This window comes from Rhodofomes roseus (assembly GCF_022264815.1).
Source record: "Rhodofomes roseus strain CIRM-BRFM 1785 chromosome Unknown C8Q71scaffold_42, whole genome shotgun sequence".
Classification (NCBI taxonomy): Eukaryota; Fungi; Basidiomycota; class Agaricomycetes; order Polyporales; family Fomitopsidaceae; genus Rhodofomes; species Rhodofomes roseus.
The window spans coordinates 23,810-40,651 of NW_025952998.1; the positions used below are offsets into that span (position 1 = coordinate 23,810).

Below are 16,842 nucleotides of genomic sequence, written 5' to 3' on the forward strand. Positions count from 1 at the left end.
TGCTCATGACGTATCCGACGCGAGGGACACCTCCATGACTCGGGAGTTGATTTTATGTACAGGTATGCCTTCACAGTACCTGGTTCGTGGTGTATACATTCTTACAGACATACACAATACTTTATACTTTACAGCACGACATCTATATGGACTTGAACGACCGAAAGCAAGAAAGAACTCGACAGCAAGGAACAACCCGAGATCCAAACTATGTACTTGGTGGCCACGACCGATCCAGCGACACCGAACAGTCGGCTGAGACCCTACACTACATTGACTACACCGTATCTGTGGTTTGTTCAGAGGAAGAACAGAGCTGCCTGAACGCAGGAACCACGAAGGCGGCCTGGACGACGCTAGCGACAATTTGACCAGTAACCACAAGGGCGCAAATGACCGTGGTGCCACCGATGTGAATATTGCGTGTCGACAAGGAAGGATCGCCCGACATGTTCGCACATTGGGCGCCCATGCCTGTCCACGCCTCTACCATCACGAATGCGATGAAGACCGCCGTAGCCCTGCAATGCAGTGTCATGTTCATGTCCAGAGTATGTGAACATCTTCGAGGGCTTACCAGCAGACATGGGCGGCCGGAACGGCCAGAAGCATAGGAACGGATCGCCAGGACCACTCTGCGTCAGGTACGCCAAACGAAATCTAGAAGGGTTGAGGGATGTGATTGATGAGCTTTGTCTGATGTCTAGGCTTGTTGGACATACCCAGCCTGAATGGTATCGGTCTGCACGCGCGAGATACGCGTTGAATGCCTCACAGTACAGAACGGCAGTGACGGAAAAGATGACACAGACAGTGCCAGTGGTGACGACCAGTATTCCGGGAGTGGTACCGGATACTTGCAACAGCCCAAAGACAACCCTGTCGAGCATTGGTAGTCGATCCTGGTGAGCTCAAGTCCATGATTGTCGCAGAATTGAACACGTACATGATATACAGCCCCGAACAACACTTGAAGATGATCCATTGGTGCTGCAGTTGGGTTACTAACCCTTGCCATTGACAGCCCAACTCCCGTGGTGCGCTCGTACTTTCCAAGAAACGATCGTGGTGTCCTTGATATAGATGTGGCAAGTAGTAGAGCAAACCAATGAGACGGTAGACAGCCACTGCAAGGCCGGCAATGGAGCGGAAGAACGTGGCGGCATTCATAGCCAGAGAGATTTGTTGTTTAAGATGATGGGCCCAAGCTGTTCCGCGATGAGCCGTCGCTCGCGCTAAGGGCTTTGTTGAGTGGGAGAGCTGCTTGCATTTTGCGATGAGCTATAAAAGCCTTTCGTAACGCAGAAGGCGTCCACGACCCGGGCAAATATGCCGCGATTGGGCAGTATCGGCGCTCAGCACTGGCTCCAAAGCGGGTCATCGAGCAAGCCATTCAGTCTTCTGTAGCCCGAACTGAATTAGGCCTCCTAGCTCGCCGCAAACGCCGAGACACGAGGAGAGACGGAGTGGGTGCTCTCGTCTAAGACTCGAACCCGCTCGTTATTTGTCTCGTACCCATCCATGTGATGGACGCACTGCCCAACCACCGCACCGATAACACTGCGGTGGTTGGGTGGGTACGAGACAGCTCGTTGCGCGACTCGTGGTACGTGACCCGCTTTGCGCGCGGCGTGACGGCGTTTTCGAGGCACTGGAACACACTCAGACAGCGAAACTATTCTTTCCTCAGCCCAACCTCAGCCAGGCCAAGAAGTATCGGAATTGCAGGTAACGCCCATTTAGGCATGTGGAAACGTTCCGTTGTCATTTCCGCCCCCCCCTTTTCGTAACAGCCTAACAGGTTCTCTCGTGAGGACAGGATGCTGCTGCCAGGCTGCTGCCGTTGTATGACAGCTTCCGCATTGACGTGCCTCACCGCGCCACGATACAGCAAGAGTGGCCGAGGCTTCAAGCTTCAAGCTTCAAGTATGGACGACGAGCATGAGAGGTACTGGAGTCTAGCAAAAGGCAACGCGGGAGAATATTATGAAGTCGCATGCAGAGACGCTACGAGGTTCAAAGGCCTTTCCGACTCGCACAGTGCTGCAGCTCGACTCTATGCGCTCCCACTTGCAAGGAGCCCAGGTCGGGGATCGCTTCGTGTCTCAGTGTGAGTACTCACTCAGTATCTCGCGGGATCACGAGTTGTATGGTTCTGCAGTTTCTGGACATGGTGATCAGATACCTAACCAGGATGGTATGGAGGAGGACAGCCTAGGTGAGAGTAAGCGGTGCACGCCGTTTTGCGCTCTGAATTTCACCGCCGCCGTATTTCGGGAACTCTCATGCAGCCATACAGGGGGATCCGGCCTACGGGCGATACTGGTGTGCTACAAGATGCCACCCTGCTCGGTACTTGCCTTCTTGAACATTCCTTCAAGCAGAACAACGAAAAGTTAGAAGCGATAAGTTGTGCAGCAACTCCGAGTCAACATCTTCTGCATCGAAGCCTTACAACCATCTAGTCATGTAAAGACACGCATGACCATACACGCGCAGTTAGCGTCACACTGCCTTCATTCATGAATAGACGAAAGAGTAGGATACACATGGTCAACATGGGCACCCCAACCGAGTCCAATCGGATCACCGCAATCGCCCACAACCCACCCCTAAGTCTCGACAACTCCTATTATATAGCACGCTCACCACACCGGCACGGGATTGATCGCCACTGGTCTTGGAGGCATGATCAACGTATTCGGGTCGAATGGCAACGCGAAGCCTTTCGCATGTTTCACCCAAGGGCCATAAATCGCATCGGGATTTTCCTCATCAAGAGAGGACCTCCTCGAGCTATCCCTGCTCGACCGCGAGCTGAAGCTCGAGTTCGAGCTGGAGCTAGACGTGGAGCTCTGCCGGGAATGTCCCCGGCCTCTGCTTTCGCCGTTGAAGGACCACGACGACGTGGTCGGGGAGACTGCGCCGGTAGGCAGCCCGTTGACTAGCTGTACCGCGGGCGCGCGTGCCCCAATGTCTTCGGCCTGGTTGACCTCGGAGGTGTAAGACTGTGCACGCTTGCGAGGGACGGGACCTTGGGAGGCTCGAGACGGTGGGTGGAGGGCAGGGCGTGGGAGCGACGGGAGGGTATGCTTTGGCTGGCCACGTTTCGGAAGCGGGCCCTGCACGAGGCGAAGGGGACTCGGTGCTTGGCGGCGGGGCATGGCGTGGGTATGGGCGTAGGAGAAGGGAGATAAAAGGGAGTGCAGAGCACGACGTTACGAGAGTGAAGCTTGGTGCAGTCAGCGTCGACGAACAGCAACGAATCCCACACGACGACTCACAAAGATCTCTGGGACTACGGAACCGGCGCGTCTGCAGAGGCGGGAATGACGGGCTGGCGAAAGGACTGGACTGGTTGAAAAGGAGACAGCAATCGGACCTGCCGAATGTCGAGTCTTGGAGAAAGAAGAAGATAGAGTACAGCGAAAACAGCTGGTGGACGCGGGGGTCAACGTCGTGTCGAGCGGCACGGCCTGAAACAGACAGCGCGATTAGGTAAGCGAGTGATGTGCACAGCTCCCGTCAGATGGGCACTCACGTCTGCGACAAAAGCTGCCTGAGCACTTATAGGGACCTGCCAGCTCACTGGGCCTGCGCGAGGCGGACTTGACGGTGTTGGGCGACGAAGGTGGGCAGCCCGCCGCCACCCGCGCCCTGACAACAACCGACCCTTGCCGCGAAAGGAAACGATCGCCAAGAGGTGATCGAAGGCCTTTCCCCAGATTCGCGTTATGTAAGCTCCCACACTACATCAGACTACACCTCCATTCATTCCCTTAGTTCTATATAGCCATCCGCCGCTTTGCAGGCATCGAATGAATCGCTACAAACTCTCAATTATTCTAGCCACCGGCCAGATGTCCCCCAACTCGCATGCAAACCCCTGAGCCCCCGATAGCCCTAGGTACGGACATATGTTTACGAACGGAAAGGAGGATGAACGGAGAACCATACACCCGGCTATCTTATCAGTCGTGCTCTGCTTCAAGGATGCTGTAACATAAATAGCCCGAGCTGTAGGGGGATCGCGGATTTCCACATCCTGTGTTCTGCCTCAATTCACCATGACCGACTACGAGAGCATCGCGAAGAGCGAGCGCGCCCGGCTTGACGCGTCCATCCCCGCCAATCTCCATCTTCCATCTGAGCTTCTCGCGAATCTGCCCAAGGACGTATCAGGAGTACCGGAGACCTGTGGGCTACTCACCGAGGAACAGATCCGTATCACGCGGTTCGATGGCACCGCGCTCGCGCAGGAGATCGCCTCAGGAAAGATTACCGCAGTGGACGCGGTGACCGCCGTCGCAAGTCGCGCAGCGATTGCGGAGCAGCTCGTGCGTTACACGCTCACTCTTACGTCAAATCATTGACAACGAAGCTTTCAGACGCACCCCCTGACCGAGTTCTTCCTCGACGAAGCGCTTGAGCGCGCTCGTCAGCTAGACGAGATCTACAGGACGACCGGGAAGACCGTCGGGCCTCTGCACGGAGTCCCAATCTCCATCAAGAGCCAGATCGACGTCAAGGGGCATGACGCGCCTTCGTCCTTCTCTTCATGGGTCGGGAAGATGGTGGCGAAAGAGGATGCGGCACTCGTCGCGATCCTGCGCGCAGCAGGCGCTGTGTTCTTTTGCACGACGAACATGCCACAGACGATCATGCACCTCGAGACACACTCATACATGGCGCGTACTCTGAACCCGTACAACACCGCCCTCGCACCGGGCGGTTCCTCCGGGGGCGAGAGTTCCCTGGTAGCGATGAAGGGCTCGAGCTTCGGGGTAGGCAGTGCGTACCACATCCGTCCCACGCCCGACATCTGCTGAATTCTCTGCTCTCAGCTGACATCGGTGGTTCCGTCCGCTCACCTGCTGCGGCCTGCGGGCTCTATTCCCTGCGGCCAACCGCATACCGCATACCCTACGGGGGCATCCACGCTTCGTGCAAGGGCGCGGAGGGCGTCATATCCGTCGCGGGGCCCCTCGCGCGGTCCGCGCGCGACGTCAAGCTGTTCATGAAGACCATTCTCTCCGCACAGCCATGGCTCGAAGACCCGCTTATTGTGCAGCTGCCGTGGCGGCCGGTCGACGAGACGCGGAAACTGCGCATGGGATATATGCTGAACGACGGGAATGTGCACTTACAGCCCCCGCTCCGGCTCGCCCTCGAGAAGGTCGTCAACGTTCTGAAGGAGCGCGGCGCGGAGGTCGGCGTCGAGATGGTGGAGTACACGCCGTGGGAGCACAGGGAGGGCCTCGACATCGTGCGCAGCCTCTACTTCGCGGACGGCGCGAAGGACGTGAAGGGTACGAGTATCACCGCCTTGTCCCGTGCCTCGCGCGCTGAACGCCCGTCCTGAATTAGGCATCCTGGCCGCAAACGCCGAGCCACTCAAGCCGCTGACGGAGTGGGTGCTCTCAAACCCGCTCGTGCGCGAGCACACCGTGAACGAGCTCTGGGAGCTCTGCGCGCGGCGCGACGCGTACCGGACGGCGTACTCGAGGCACTGGAACAGCTTCAACATTGACGTGCTTCTGTGTCCTGTGGGCCCTGGCCCAGCGCCCCGCCACGACACTGCCAAGTACTGGGGCTATACTGCCCAATGGAATCTGCTCGATTACCCCGCAGCAGTGTTTCCGACAGGTATGCGGGCGACAGGCGCCGAACCCTTCGATGAGGATTTCCAGGCGTTCTGCGAGGACGACCAAATCAATCATGATGCATGTAAGTGCGGCGTTAGGCTGTGCTCTCCTGTGCGATATCTGACAGCGTGTGGTTGTATCAGACAAGCCCGAGTACTTCGAAAACGCACCGCTTTCGCTCCAGATGGTGTCGAAGCGGTGGAATGATGAGCTCGTCGTGGATGCCGTGACGCGTGTTGACCGCGTTCTGCGTGGCTCGCTATAAGAGCGATGCGGGAACGCCAGTGACCGACCCTAGGCTCAACTACAAGGTGTGGCTGACCCGGATTCGACTAGGCAGGTTAGGCGGTGTATGTCGGTGAAGGAAAAGCAGCGCAATTACCTGGAGCAATGCAGCAACGAAGAACGATCACCAGATGTAATAGTATGAACGAGCAGGGTTCTCACGTCTAGAAGTAAATGCAGGGTGAATTGCAGTCACTGCACTGGCCTGGACTCGGAGACTGGTACCAGCCCACTGCATGGTCGTATACATAGTCAGGAAAACTCCGCTCGAGATGCAACGAATGAAAGATGTGGATGACCACGGTGGGGAGACTCCGGCACCATTCGCATCGAGGGGGCAGAGGAGACAGCAATGGACAGGACCAAGTCCAAGTTCAAAACTTGAAGTGAGCGTCGGCTTGGTTGCCATTTCTGGGCGTCGGAACATTGGCCCGGGGATCAGAGCGCCAGATCCCGATCGTACAGAACGCCCGCGCCCAAAGTGTCATCCAGCCATGGCGACCGCCACGTGTGTGGTTCCGGACCTCATGTCACCCGCGCCTCGAACGTGCCCAAGTCCTCCCTGCGTTCGCCTCACTCTATCCGCTACTCACCGCTACCTCGGGGAGCGGTGAATGACGCTGTCCCGCTACGTGGCGAATGCGGACCGGCCGACGACTCGGAGTCCATTTGTCGTCAGCGGACCAGGGTACCCGACCATTGCGCGGTCTACTGCAACTCGCCGACGGGTGGAACTCGGTTCGGGCTGAAGTAGGGAAAGTTTCACGTACTAGCCGGAGGAGGGGTTGTAGAATGGATCGGTTGCGTGGCGTCGTCGGGCAGGAGTCGAAAGTACTACTGGCAGGGCTATAAGACCACCTACGAGGCACCCGTGGTTCCTCAGTCGGACTCGCTCCACCGCCTCCGCTGGTTGCATCCCATCATCCCGCCTTCCTACATCCCTCGTGCGCCGTCGTAAGCAATGGCCGGAAACCAGGCGATCAACGTGAACCCGCCCAACGCCCAGGAGCATATCTCCACCAATGGCTCCGATTGGTTGTGGGCGGCGTTCAGTATTCAGGCCTTCTCCCTGTTGGCCGCTTTCGTCGCAATGGTCGCCGTGCGTATCTACAATGACTTGTAACCTCATGGCAAATTGCTGATGCTGGTGATACAGAGGCCTCGCGGTACTCGTCTGTTCCATAACATCGCACTGGTGGTGTTGGCCACCTCGAGCGTCGCCTACTTCTCCATGGCTTCCGATCTCGGTGCGACGGGTATTGAGAGCGAGTTCCGCACCGACGCTACTCGCCAAATCTGGGTATGTGTCTTGACACATTCTCACTCACGACGAAACGGCGAGTCTGACTTCGCCCTTTACAGTATGTGCGCTACATCCAGTGGGTCATTAACTGGCCCCTGCTTGTGTTGTCGTGCTTGCTCGCGACGGGCCTTTCGCTCTCCGACATCCTCACGACCATGTTCATGATTGTCTTCGTTGCCGTCACCTGGCTGGTCGGTGCCCTCGTGCACACCAGCTACAAGTGGGGTTACTTCGTCTTCGGCCTCGTGGGATTAATTTTCGTCTGGTGAGCTTTCCCGTACGTCATCGCGGTGATTCGAACAGAACCTTAGCCCGTACACAGGTTCCAACTCCTCGTGCACGCGCCCCAGACCAACTTCGCCTCCCCGACGACCATCAGCAAGCCGTACTGGCTCGGCACAACCTACCTCTTCTTCATCCTCCTCACGTACCCCATCTGCTGGGGCTGCTCGGAGGGAGGCAACGTCATCACCGTCACATCCGAGATGATCTGGTACGGCATCCTCGACATCTGCGTCGGCCCCGGCTTCTTCCTCCTGTTCTTCTTGAACCTGCGCAAGATTGACTACGCCGCCTTCGGTTTCCAGAGCGGCAAGTGGGTCGAGGGCGCGGCCGTCGCGTCGAGCGAGAAGCCACACGTCTGAAACTAGCAAGAATCGATCATTATCTTCTCGTTAGCCATCGTACTACACATATGTCCATCCGCTTTATAATCCGCTGTCTCAGTTGACTCACACATACATCTGTTTCCTTGCGCAGTTACGACGATGACCTTGTAATGCACCTCGAGGTGTATCCTGTGAGACCTCATGCTCACGCCATGAACCATTTCTGTAATGATCAGTCGATTGGTCACGGTGTCCAAAACCAGCACATTCTCGTGCATGAGGTGGGCCATGCCTGACATTGCCGGCCAGGGCCCCGGAGCCTACACCAGAGGCGTCCTGCGCACCCTGATCTGCACCAAAGCCAGCGGATTCGGACTCCCAAGCCGTCAAGACAATTCTCCCGTGGACATCAGCCTCAACTTCGTTCGAGATTCTCAGTAAGTATAATCCGGGACAGAACGTTCACGAACATGAGCTACGACACTGCCCTCTGCCGTGAAACTGACCTTATTGGAGTAACAAAAACACTCATCAGTGTCGTCTCTGATTCTGATGCGGACATGTAAGGGAGTGTAGTCACTGTATCACTCCCCCGAATTGTGCCAGCTTCGCCCGGAATGGTATGTTGCGGAAGTGCCAGATTCTCCTGCTTAGCATGGTCGTTCAGGTCGAGTGCTGTTGTTTCGGTCGACGCGGACGAAGCGCCTACAGTAGTACACCGTCGACTGGGTTCAGTAATCACACTCCATATAATCGGCGAGCGCTGTGATCGGAGGAGATGGGTCCATTTACTGTAGCCGCAGTCTACGCGAGTCCACTACACGCGACACTTGACAGCGCTCACTAAGTTACATGACAGCATTCAGCAAGGGGCCCCCTCTATTTTACAATGTCGTAGTCTATTCGACCAATAAATCAACAACGTGAGTGCGATGCTACACCGTTTGCACATCTTGGTCCACTGGTCGCAACCCGGGCGGGTTCCGAGGTCAAAACCTGGGAGGAAAAAACACTTAAATAACCTCCAGGCATCGGTTGCGGTTCTCCAGCACACCAACATAACTCACCCCGGACCTAGGACAGAGGTGCACCTGCGGGTGTATGGGCATTGAGCCATCAGCTGCGGTGATGTAGTCGCACGCGGGGATCATACTAACCAAGCTCACCGGACGGGGTATGAAAGGTACAGCTCCACAGAGGAGATCGCCATTGCGGGGACGGTGTCGCAATACCTGGAGACATCGAGGACGTAGGCCACTGTGATAGCCATGGTACATTTGCGCCCATAGATTAGGGTCACGAGGAATGTCGCCGGCTCGCAGTCTGCTATGGCCGTCCTTTGCGCGTGAAGACCTGTGAGTCCGTGCGCAGGAACCGCTGGCGCAGCATGCGGAGCATTTCGGCGTTGCACTCGGGCAAGACGTGTGCTTCATCTTCGGATGCAGGACCGTGGGGGTACGCCACCTAAGCATTTCGACCACAAAGGGGTGGACGGACGCACTGAACCGCGCGAGTGCATGTAATCGCTGAGCACTGAGCACTAGCCTTGCATGCAAGCACTAGGTACCCCCTCCGCAAACACATCTCTCTGTAGTGGGCGCGCTCGCAGCATGTTGTTGTTGTTGTTGTTGTTGGCTCCTTTTATTGTCACTGAGGGCGTAGCCCTATGTAGACATGATCCGTACATGATGCAGTCCATAGTCCGTCAAGTCTCTCGGCTGTGCATGCTCGCGCAGCATGTTGAGGCAGGACAAGAGTATGTGTCATTACGAAGGTGCTTGCTCATACTAGTAGACGGACACGGTCAGGTCGTGGGCACACACCTTGACGAGGTCTGGCGAGAGGGCTTCATCCAATGGGAGGGTTTCAGGCAGAGGTAGCTGTTGCAGGGAGGAGGAGGAGGAGCCATGAGGCGACACTCAGCTAGGGCAGCTAGGGGCAGCAGCGGGCGTTGCGTCACCAGGTAGAGGAACATCCGCGGCGCGTAGGCCGGCGACACATCCAACCTCCCCGGCCAGGTCAGCAGGACCGCAATCATCTAGAGCATCCTCATCGGCTCACACACACAGTATACGTCTCCATCTCTTCCACTCTTCTCCCTCCCCTTACCCCGCTGATACGCACGCGACGCGCAGGTTCAAAGACCTCGTCCTGCTGATCAACGCGGGCCTGAAGCCCATCGTCGACAAGGTCTTTGCGTTCGAGGACCTCCGCGCGGCGTACGAGTACCTCGAGGTTGGGAAGTTCTGTGCGCAGGTCGTGAAGACGTGAGCCGATGCGGCGTATGCGGTGGACGTGCGTGTCTCCGGGGATAGAAACGCAGATACATAGGAGGCGAGGACGAGGATGACGTGGGCAAGAGGTTGTGGGCAAGAGGGGGGCAAGATCTGAATCGCAGACATCGTCCTCTTGACAGGTGGGTAGGTGAGTGGTGTACGGGGTCTCGTTTTCAGCCACTTACGCGAAGTTCTGTCATTTGCGCTCGTTTTGTTTGTAGACATTCGTCAATGCCTTCTACGAGGAGTGTATGAATAGGAGAGATGGATTAAACTAGAAAAAATGTATCCAGCTAGCCAGATATCTCAGCGGATGCCATCTCGCGGAGGAAGTTGAGTAGTGACCAGCGGGTCATTTGCACGTGCACGGAACGATCATGTGATCACGCTGTTGAATGCGTGCGCTTCCCGCGCAAGGACAATGGGTGCGGCGTCCTGCGCAAGGACAATGGCTGCGCGACTTGTGCGCGACACTCAACCTGGCTGCCCCCGCGCATGGTCCGTGCTCGACTGGACGGAGGCGGCCTTGTCGCCGCGCTCCATAATGGTGAAAATGTGTATATATATTGGTGCGCTGCCGTATACATTGTTGTGAACCTCACCTCCTCCTGCTCGCCCAACGACCTCTGGAAAGGCATGGATGGCGATTGGAGTAACGTGCATCTTGCTCGCTCATTCCTTGATGAACTCGATGGCGGGATACCTGACTCTCTCACTAACAATGCCTCCCTACTAGATTGGGAGCATGCCCTTTCATACAGTTCCTATGACCCCGCGCTCGAGATAGTCTACGCGTCATTCGACATTGACCTTCCCCTGCTTGATGCTGCGACAAGCCTCGTACCTGACGTCACACAGCCCGCGCTCACGTTGCGCCTGACGTTGCACAACATCCCGCCGCGTTCAACGTCCCGCACCCTGCGTTTCAAGGTCCACACCCCACGTTCGACAGCCCACACCCCTTGTCCAATGTCGCGTACCCTGCGCTCGACAGTTCAAACCCTGCATTCGCTCCCAACCCTGCGTTCAACACACCACATCTCGCAATCAACGTCGTGCAGCCCGGCGCGTTCGATGTTGTGCAGCCCGCGCGCAATCCCGCGCAAGCCCTCGCGCGCACTCCGCTGAACACAACGCCATTATCCCCTACCATACCGCAAGGTATTGGACTTTCCCCGGCAGTTCTCGCGACACTACCACCAGATCTCGGCGCCCATGTCTCTCTAGCGTCATCCACCCTTTCGTGGACAGGGGATGCAAGGCAAATACTGAACGTCTTGTGTCCGAGGTGTGGGAAGTCAATCTGCACCGGTTCGAAGTTGCAGACCAACGTCAAGCCTCTCGAGTCGCACATGAGAGGGCGTAAATGCTGCCCGTCCTCGATATCAGAGGCGCGCATCGAGTCGGCGGAAGCTAGGTCTCTGCGAGAGCAGCTATTTCCACCACACTCAGCGCAGCCGCAGGGCCTATCGGTCTCAGCTCGTCGTGCAACAATCTCCGAATCCTCGCTGGCCCCGCCGCCGGGCCTGTCATCTGCAGTCGCCAACATAGGCTCGTCTCCGATTATACACCTCCACTGCATGCGCTCTGTACCCCGGAGGACTTCGAGGATGGGAATACAACGTACGTTGTATCTCTTTGATATCTATTTCGTATTGACGTTGACGCGAACTTCTTACCATCAGCGTACGATGCTACACTTCCGCCGAGTGGGCCCCAACCTGAACGCTGATCCTTCCATATATAGATCACTCTGTTCGAGTTTCCATGCGGCTTCTGTGGTCGTCCAGAACGCCTGTGTGCAGCTCCAACATTGACGAAGGGCATTAACGGAAGCACGCCTCAAGCGCGAAGCGAATGCCCTTACTACCAGTTGTTCTTCTATCAACCGAGCCTCAAGTCTTCCGCCGCAAGGGCCACCCTCTACGAACGTACCTATCATATGCAAGATCCCTGAATGCAAGGCCGAGAAGGGCGGGAATTGGAGTGCCACTGTATGGAAGTATAATCTGCGTGAGCACATTCTTCGTTTCCATCCCACATATAGTCTCGAAACCGCCGGGTCGGATGGGCTGATCCCCCTACCTCCTGCGATGTTGCATGACATGCACATTTCCGACGAGGAGCATGGACTGAAGATTCCGAAGGCTTGTATACCTTACAAATCCCCTCTACCCACTCTTGAACCCGAGGCGTCCACATCTACTAGTACCTCTGCACGCACTGGTGCACATCGAGCAAAGAGGAGACGTACACAGAAGGGAGGCTGACGGCGAGCATACAATGCATATTAGCGTTGTTTAATCGATTTCCTGGCTGCTATTACATTTCGCTATACTCTCGTGCTCGTTTTAATGCTACGCCGTCAAACCGACGCGTCGCAGGGTACGGTCATTGAGGACGCGTCGTAGCGCGTCCTCCTCGATGGTCATGCGTTGCCCCTTTAGGACATGTGCCTGGGCGCTCGACTGCCTATCTAGGAAGGACCTACCGTACCCCCGCAGTTTCCGGGGTCCTCGGGTTTTGGGAGGACGATGTCTGGGATTTTGTTCTTGCCCCCCTTTTGATTGTGGGTACGGGCGACGAGCGGGGTGCAGGCGTACAGGCAATGTGAGGGGCCAGGGGAGGGGGGGCAATGACTCGGGACGGGCGGCTCCAGGTGCAGCCTGGGATATATATACCGCGTGAGGGAGGGGCGCCTCCAGATGCAGCCGGCGGGTTTCATAATATGCGAGTACTTGTGGCACTGTCAATAGCTGGCAGTACGAATGACGTACCCCATAATGGGAGGTTTGCGTGTGTTTGCATTGTCAGATGGTTCCGTATCTGATACCATAAGTATAAAATGGTTCTGCCCGTCTCTCCACTCTGGCAGACCACTCGCACTGTAACGCGCTTCACGTATACTGAATATAACGTCTCTCGACATGCAACACATCATACTCTATCCTAACTTTATCATCGACGCATACGAGAAACCCCACGCGGATCTCCTCGACTCTCAACCCCACGAATTCCCGGCGAGATGGAATGAAATGTATGGGTCCTTGAAAATCGCCCACCATGCGATTCTGCTCATAGGAGGAACATTCATCGCGTGAGAACCTCTTACGACGCAGCTTGATGCGAAAAACTGACCGACATTGTCGCACATAGGATCGTCTTGGGCCTGTTGCAGTCGTCGAGCCTGGCCGCTGACTACGCGATCACGTGTCTCGGCATCATTTGCGTTCTCGCTAGCCTGTTCAGCCTCGCGTACAACGAGGTCTACAGTATCTTCATGTCGCGCATATCCAATCCTTGGCGGGGGCTAGCATGGGTGCAGGTAAGTACCACTATGACACCGCTTGCCGATCGCGCTGATCTGCCCGCCACTAGGCATCGAAGGATCTCCCGACCTCATCGTGGAAGTCAGCTCCGAGGCTCCTGGCAGTCCCTGCAATATGGATGCTATGGTACGGACGCCACTCACCATGCACAGTACGGATCCTAACACCTGGAAAGGGCTAGCATCGCGCTGTTTGCATTCATCTTGGCCGAGGTGTGGGCAAGCTCCAACGACGTCTCTTCGGCGACGCCGTCCCCGCCGCTCCTCAAGATCGTACTGTCAGTGCTCGTCACGCTCGAACTCGTCGCGGGTGTGGTGCAAGCAACCTACGTGATATCAGCCTTCGACAAGCTGTGTAAAGCGGCCATACACACTCGCGGAGGCATTGCCCATCCTGATGAGATAGTGTGAGCAGCCCGGATCCTGCTGTGTATAAGTTGTATACCCCCGTCCTGAATGCTTGTTTCGTCATTTCTCTTGTATCTCTTTTACGCTCTCGTTGTCTCACAGCTCGCTGCTCTCATTACGTTGTATTGTTGTGCCAGTAAACCTCCTTGAACAAACTCGTTACGCTTCCTCTTGCATCCCTGCACTAGCATTAGTACTTGCATAGACTGGATGTATCATACCACATACCCATTATATCCTAGAGTCTGAACATGTGTGCCGTTGTTGACCGGGGCACAATGCTCAGGCGCACTCAGCCAATGTAGCCCGTTGACAAGAACGCACCTCGAACAGCAGCCCGGCATACCCAAGTCAACACACGCAAAAAGATATCCTCTAGGGTTCTCGTCTGACCCGAGCTTATGCCATTGTACCTATAACGCAGTGACGGCGGCAACAAGCAGTGAAAGGTGTATGGAAGAAAGGAGCCAAAGGGAGCAAGAGCAGACGGTGATACAGGGCGCCGCAGTACTGTAAGCGGGAAAGGGGGCAGTCTACTAGTAACACACAACAGAAACAGAACGAAACCGATAGCCACGAGCAATTCGAGCGGACGGATGGGCGGCCAATACCAGTACAGGCGATGGGGATGCAGTTTGATTAGCCCTGGAAGACGTCGACGAGAGCGGAAACGAGCAGAGATGAAGAGGAGAGAGTCAGGAGTGGATACGGGCGGGGAAGCGAGCACGGGCTTTGCGTGTTCGCAGCGTTGCGCTGCGCTTGCGCTTGCGCTCGAGGACGCCGCGCGGTTTAGACGAAGCCTCCGCCGCCACGCTTGGCGTCGATCTTCCGGAAGCGTTCCTTCTCGCGTCTCTGTCGGAGTTGCTTGATGGTTAGCTCGACAGCCTCTTGAGGAGATAGAAGCGTACCGTGTGGATGACACAGAGCGACGCGAGGAACAGGCTGATTGCAACCGCCATGAATCCGTACGTCTAAAGATCGCGCAAGCGCGCGTTAAGGTTAGGGTTGCCATGAGGATGAGCGGAGATCCTCACAAGCCTAGGGGACGTCAGAACACTGCGCGGTGACTGCAGAGGGGATGGGGGACGTACGTGAACACCTGGTTGAGCATGGGCTCGCCGAAGCCGGTCAGGTCCGTGATGCATGCATTTTCGGTCGTGCTCGTCGCGTTGAACAGCGAGTTGATGAACGTCTGGTTCGCGCAGAACCCGCCGATTGCGGCGGTGCTGTCATTGGGCATGAAGTACCCGCAGCACGAGAACTGTAAGGCCGTCAGTACCTCGACCAACAGCAGATTGCATGTGCACGAGAGGACTGACCTTGTCTTGCACCTGGATCTTCGTCGCGTTGGACAGCGACTGCCAGGCGGCGAGGTAGTTGTCTTCAATGTGGAGGGTGAAGTACCAGAGCGACGTGCCGACGACGAGAATAGCAAGGACGTCGAGGACGAGCATCCAGTTCAGCAGGACGAAGCCGGTTACCGACGCCGTCGGGGAAAGCACCGCGATGATCGAGACGATCCACGAGGCGAGCAGTACCACACCCATGATCAAACCAGCTGGGAACGCACCGTCGCACCGAAGCCATATACCGACGAACAGACCACTCACCATTCAGGTGCTCCGTGCTGAGAGCGATGTTCGTCATCAGGTCAGGCTTGCGCTCGACGATAGAGAAGACGATGGAAGCGACGGCAGCGGCCAAGAGGAGGACGTCCACGAAGGACCAGAAGCCCATGATGATCTTGAACTGCTTAGACATCTTGGGGGTCTGCTAACGGGAACAGTGTTGAGTCTGCATGCTCCGTGAGCGGCGGGCGCTTGAGGACAATGGAACGCGTACGCACGTTGTGTGAGTAGTGAGAACGAAGTATCAAGTCAACTCAGGCGAAGAAGGAACGTTGGGGACTGAAAAAGCCTCTTCCAGAGAGAGGACGCGACAGAGGAGGCTGCAGCACCGGGCGAGTCGCTACACTGACACAGCAGTGGCAAGAAGTTGAACAGGGAAAAAGACGTTCAACGCCTGAGGGGAAAAGGGTCAGACGAGGAACGAAGAAGAAGAAGAGAGGGGACCAGGAAGGGAGAAGGGCGGTGTGGGTCCGGAGGCGTACCTGCGGTTATGAGGCTCAGCTCGGGGACGAGAGGATGACGGACAGAGGGCAGACCACTGTCAACACAAGATATTATCATTGATACGCTGGTAGCCGTCGCCATGGCCACATGGCCTTCCTCCCGCAGCACCCGCCCGCGTCTCGCCCTCCTCCGCCTGTTGACGGTTGCCATCCCGCTCATTCTAGGTTCTGTCGTTGCGGCGCCCGACGTTTTCTACACTCTCTACGCCGTTGTACGCAGCGGGCTCGCTGCTGAAGGCGTCGTGCTCGAGCGCGCTGGAGCCACCCCTTTCACACGCGGCCGCCTTCCGACATCACACAGTGACATTGGCTGAGTACGCCCAACGCTGAAGCGCTGATGGTTGACGATGGATGTCAATAGGGTTGTTCAGAGTAGGCTGTCCGGGCAGCTATCGAGCCTGCTATCCCGTCCAGATGTCCGAGGCTCGACTCCGGCAAACGCCGACAGCGAGCCTCAGCTGTGATCCTGATCGCTGTCGCAGGGGCCTCGCTGACGGCGCGCGGTGGCACCGGCGCTCGGCACTCAGTCGGAATGCAAACGCGAGGTTTGTACGGTGGCTGACCCTGAATTAGGGCTTGTTATGGAGCCCAAGTGCGGGCAGTGGTAAATTGTGAATATGAACTGTTCTTGAAGTTGCTGTACGTATCAAAATGTATTGAGAACAATGAGAAGCAATTATTTGCCACAGTGCACAAAATACCGAGTTACTGTGCAATTCCCGGCTTGCCACCCTTGCTTACCGATGATCATAACTTACCAAATATAGTAACAATTGCCAAATGTAATCTCTATATTGTGCACACCGATTCATATTGAGACCAAGCATGATTACTCAACTCTACGATAGACGGCTTCAT

The 16,842-nt window shown here is 56.4% G+C and overlaps 8 protein-coding genes across 8 annotated transcripts; 5 read left to right on the forward strand and 3 right to left on the reverse strand.

Moving 5' to 3' along the window:
* Positions 1-46: 46 nt before the first annotated feature.
* Positions 47-1,657, reverse strand: C8Q71DRAFT_791383 (uncharacterized protein). Its single transcript, XM_047925357.1, has 4 exons — positions 947-1,657; positions 723-879; positions 578-660; positions 47-521 (listed from the first exon to the last, which is right to left on the reverse strand). The coding sequence occupies exons 1-4, from the start codon at positions 1,168-1,170 to the stop codon at positions 278-280; spliced, it is 708 nt and encodes a 235-aa protein (XP_047772652.1). The 5' UTR covers positions 1,171-1,657; the 3' UTR covers positions 47-277.
* Positions 1,658-1,676: 19 nt separating this feature from the next.
* On the forward strand, positions 1,677-2,555 carry C8Q71DRAFT_445660 (uncharacterized protein). The gene is made up of 3 exons (XM_047918593.1): positions 1,677-1,743; positions 1,820-2,110; positions 2,300-2,555. The coding sequence occupies exons 2-3, from the start codon at positions 1,821-1,823 to the stop codon at positions 2,463-2,465; spliced, it is 456 nt and encodes a 151-aa protein (XP_047772653.1). The 5' UTR covers positions 1,677-1,743; position 1,820; the 3' UTR covers positions 2,466-2,555.
* On the reverse strand, positions 2,500-3,623 carry C8Q71DRAFT_791390 (uncharacterized protein). Its single transcript, XM_047925358.1, has 3 exons — positions 3,542-3,623; positions 3,285-3,476; positions 2,500-3,232 (listed from the first exon to the last, which is right to left on the reverse strand). Exon 3 carries the CDS (start codon positions 3,162-3,164, stop codon positions 2,646-2,648), a length of 519 nt encoding a protein of 172 aa, XP_047772654.1. The 5' UTR covers positions 3,165-3,232; positions 3,285-3,476; positions 3,542-3,623; the 3' UTR covers positions 2,500-2,645.
* On the forward strand, positions 3,624-6,323 carry C8Q71DRAFT_791391 (amidase). The gene is made up of 6 exons (XM_047925359.1): positions 3,624-3,736; positions 3,794-4,337; positions 4,389-4,791; positions 4,845-5,309; positions 5,368-5,727; positions 5,789-6,323. The coding sequence occupies exons 2-6, from the start codon at positions 4,068-4,070 to the stop codon at positions 5,908-5,910; spliced, it is 1,620 nt and encodes a 539-aa protein (XP_047772655.1). The 5' UTR covers positions 3,624-3,736; positions 3,794-4,067; the 3' UTR covers positions 5,911-6,323.
* A 395-nt stretch (positions 6,324-6,718) lies between these two features.
* On the forward strand, positions 6,719-8,367 carry C8Q71DRAFT_445677 (heat shock protein 30). The gene is made up of 4 exons (XM_047918594.1): positions 6,719-7,029; positions 7,087-7,230; positions 7,293-7,498; positions 7,556-8,367. Exons 1-4 carry the CDS (start codon positions 6,892-6,894, stop codon positions 7,875-7,877), a joined length of 810 nt encoding a protein of 269 aa, XP_047772656.1. The 5' UTR covers positions 6,719-6,891; the 3' UTR covers positions 7,878-8,367.
* Positions 8,368-12,966: 4,599 nt separating this feature from the next.
* On the forward strand, positions 12,967-14,303 carry C8Q71DRAFT_791404 (uncharacterized protein). The gene is made up of 6 exons (XM_047925360.1): positions 12,967-13,214; positions 13,274-13,440; positions 13,494-13,571; positions 13,621-14,032; positions 14,082-14,098; positions 14,178-14,303. Exons 1-4 carry the CDS (start codon positions 13,045-13,047, stop codon positions 13,854-13,856), a joined length of 651 nt encoding a protein of 216 aa, XP_047772657.1. The 5' UTR covers positions 12,967-13,044; the 3' UTR covers positions 13,857-14,032; positions 14,082-14,098; positions 14,178-14,303.
* C8Q71DRAFT_791406 (tetraspanin) lies at positions 14,223-16,016 on the reverse strand. Its single transcript, XM_047925361.1, has 6 exons — positions 15,700-16,016; positions 15,464-15,647; positions 15,173-15,411; positions 14,944-15,114; positions 14,762-14,824; positions 14,223-14,705 (listed from the first exon to the last, which is right to left on the reverse strand). Exons 2-6 carry the CDS (start codon positions 15,612-15,614, stop codon positions 14,643-14,645), a joined length of 687 nt encoding a protein of 228 aa, XP_047772658.1. The 5' UTR covers positions 15,615-15,647; positions 15,700-16,016; the 3' UTR covers positions 14,223-14,642.
* C8Q71DRAFT_791409 (uncharacterized protein) lies at positions 16,017-16,666 on the forward strand. Its single transcript, XM_047925362.1, has one exon. It carries the CDS (start codon positions 16,065-16,067, stop codon positions 16,296-16,298), a length of 234 nt encoding a protein of 77 aa, XP_047772659.1. The 5' UTR covers positions 16,017-16,064; the 3' UTR covers positions 16,299-16,666.
* Positions 16,667-16,842: the final 176 nt, after the last annotated feature.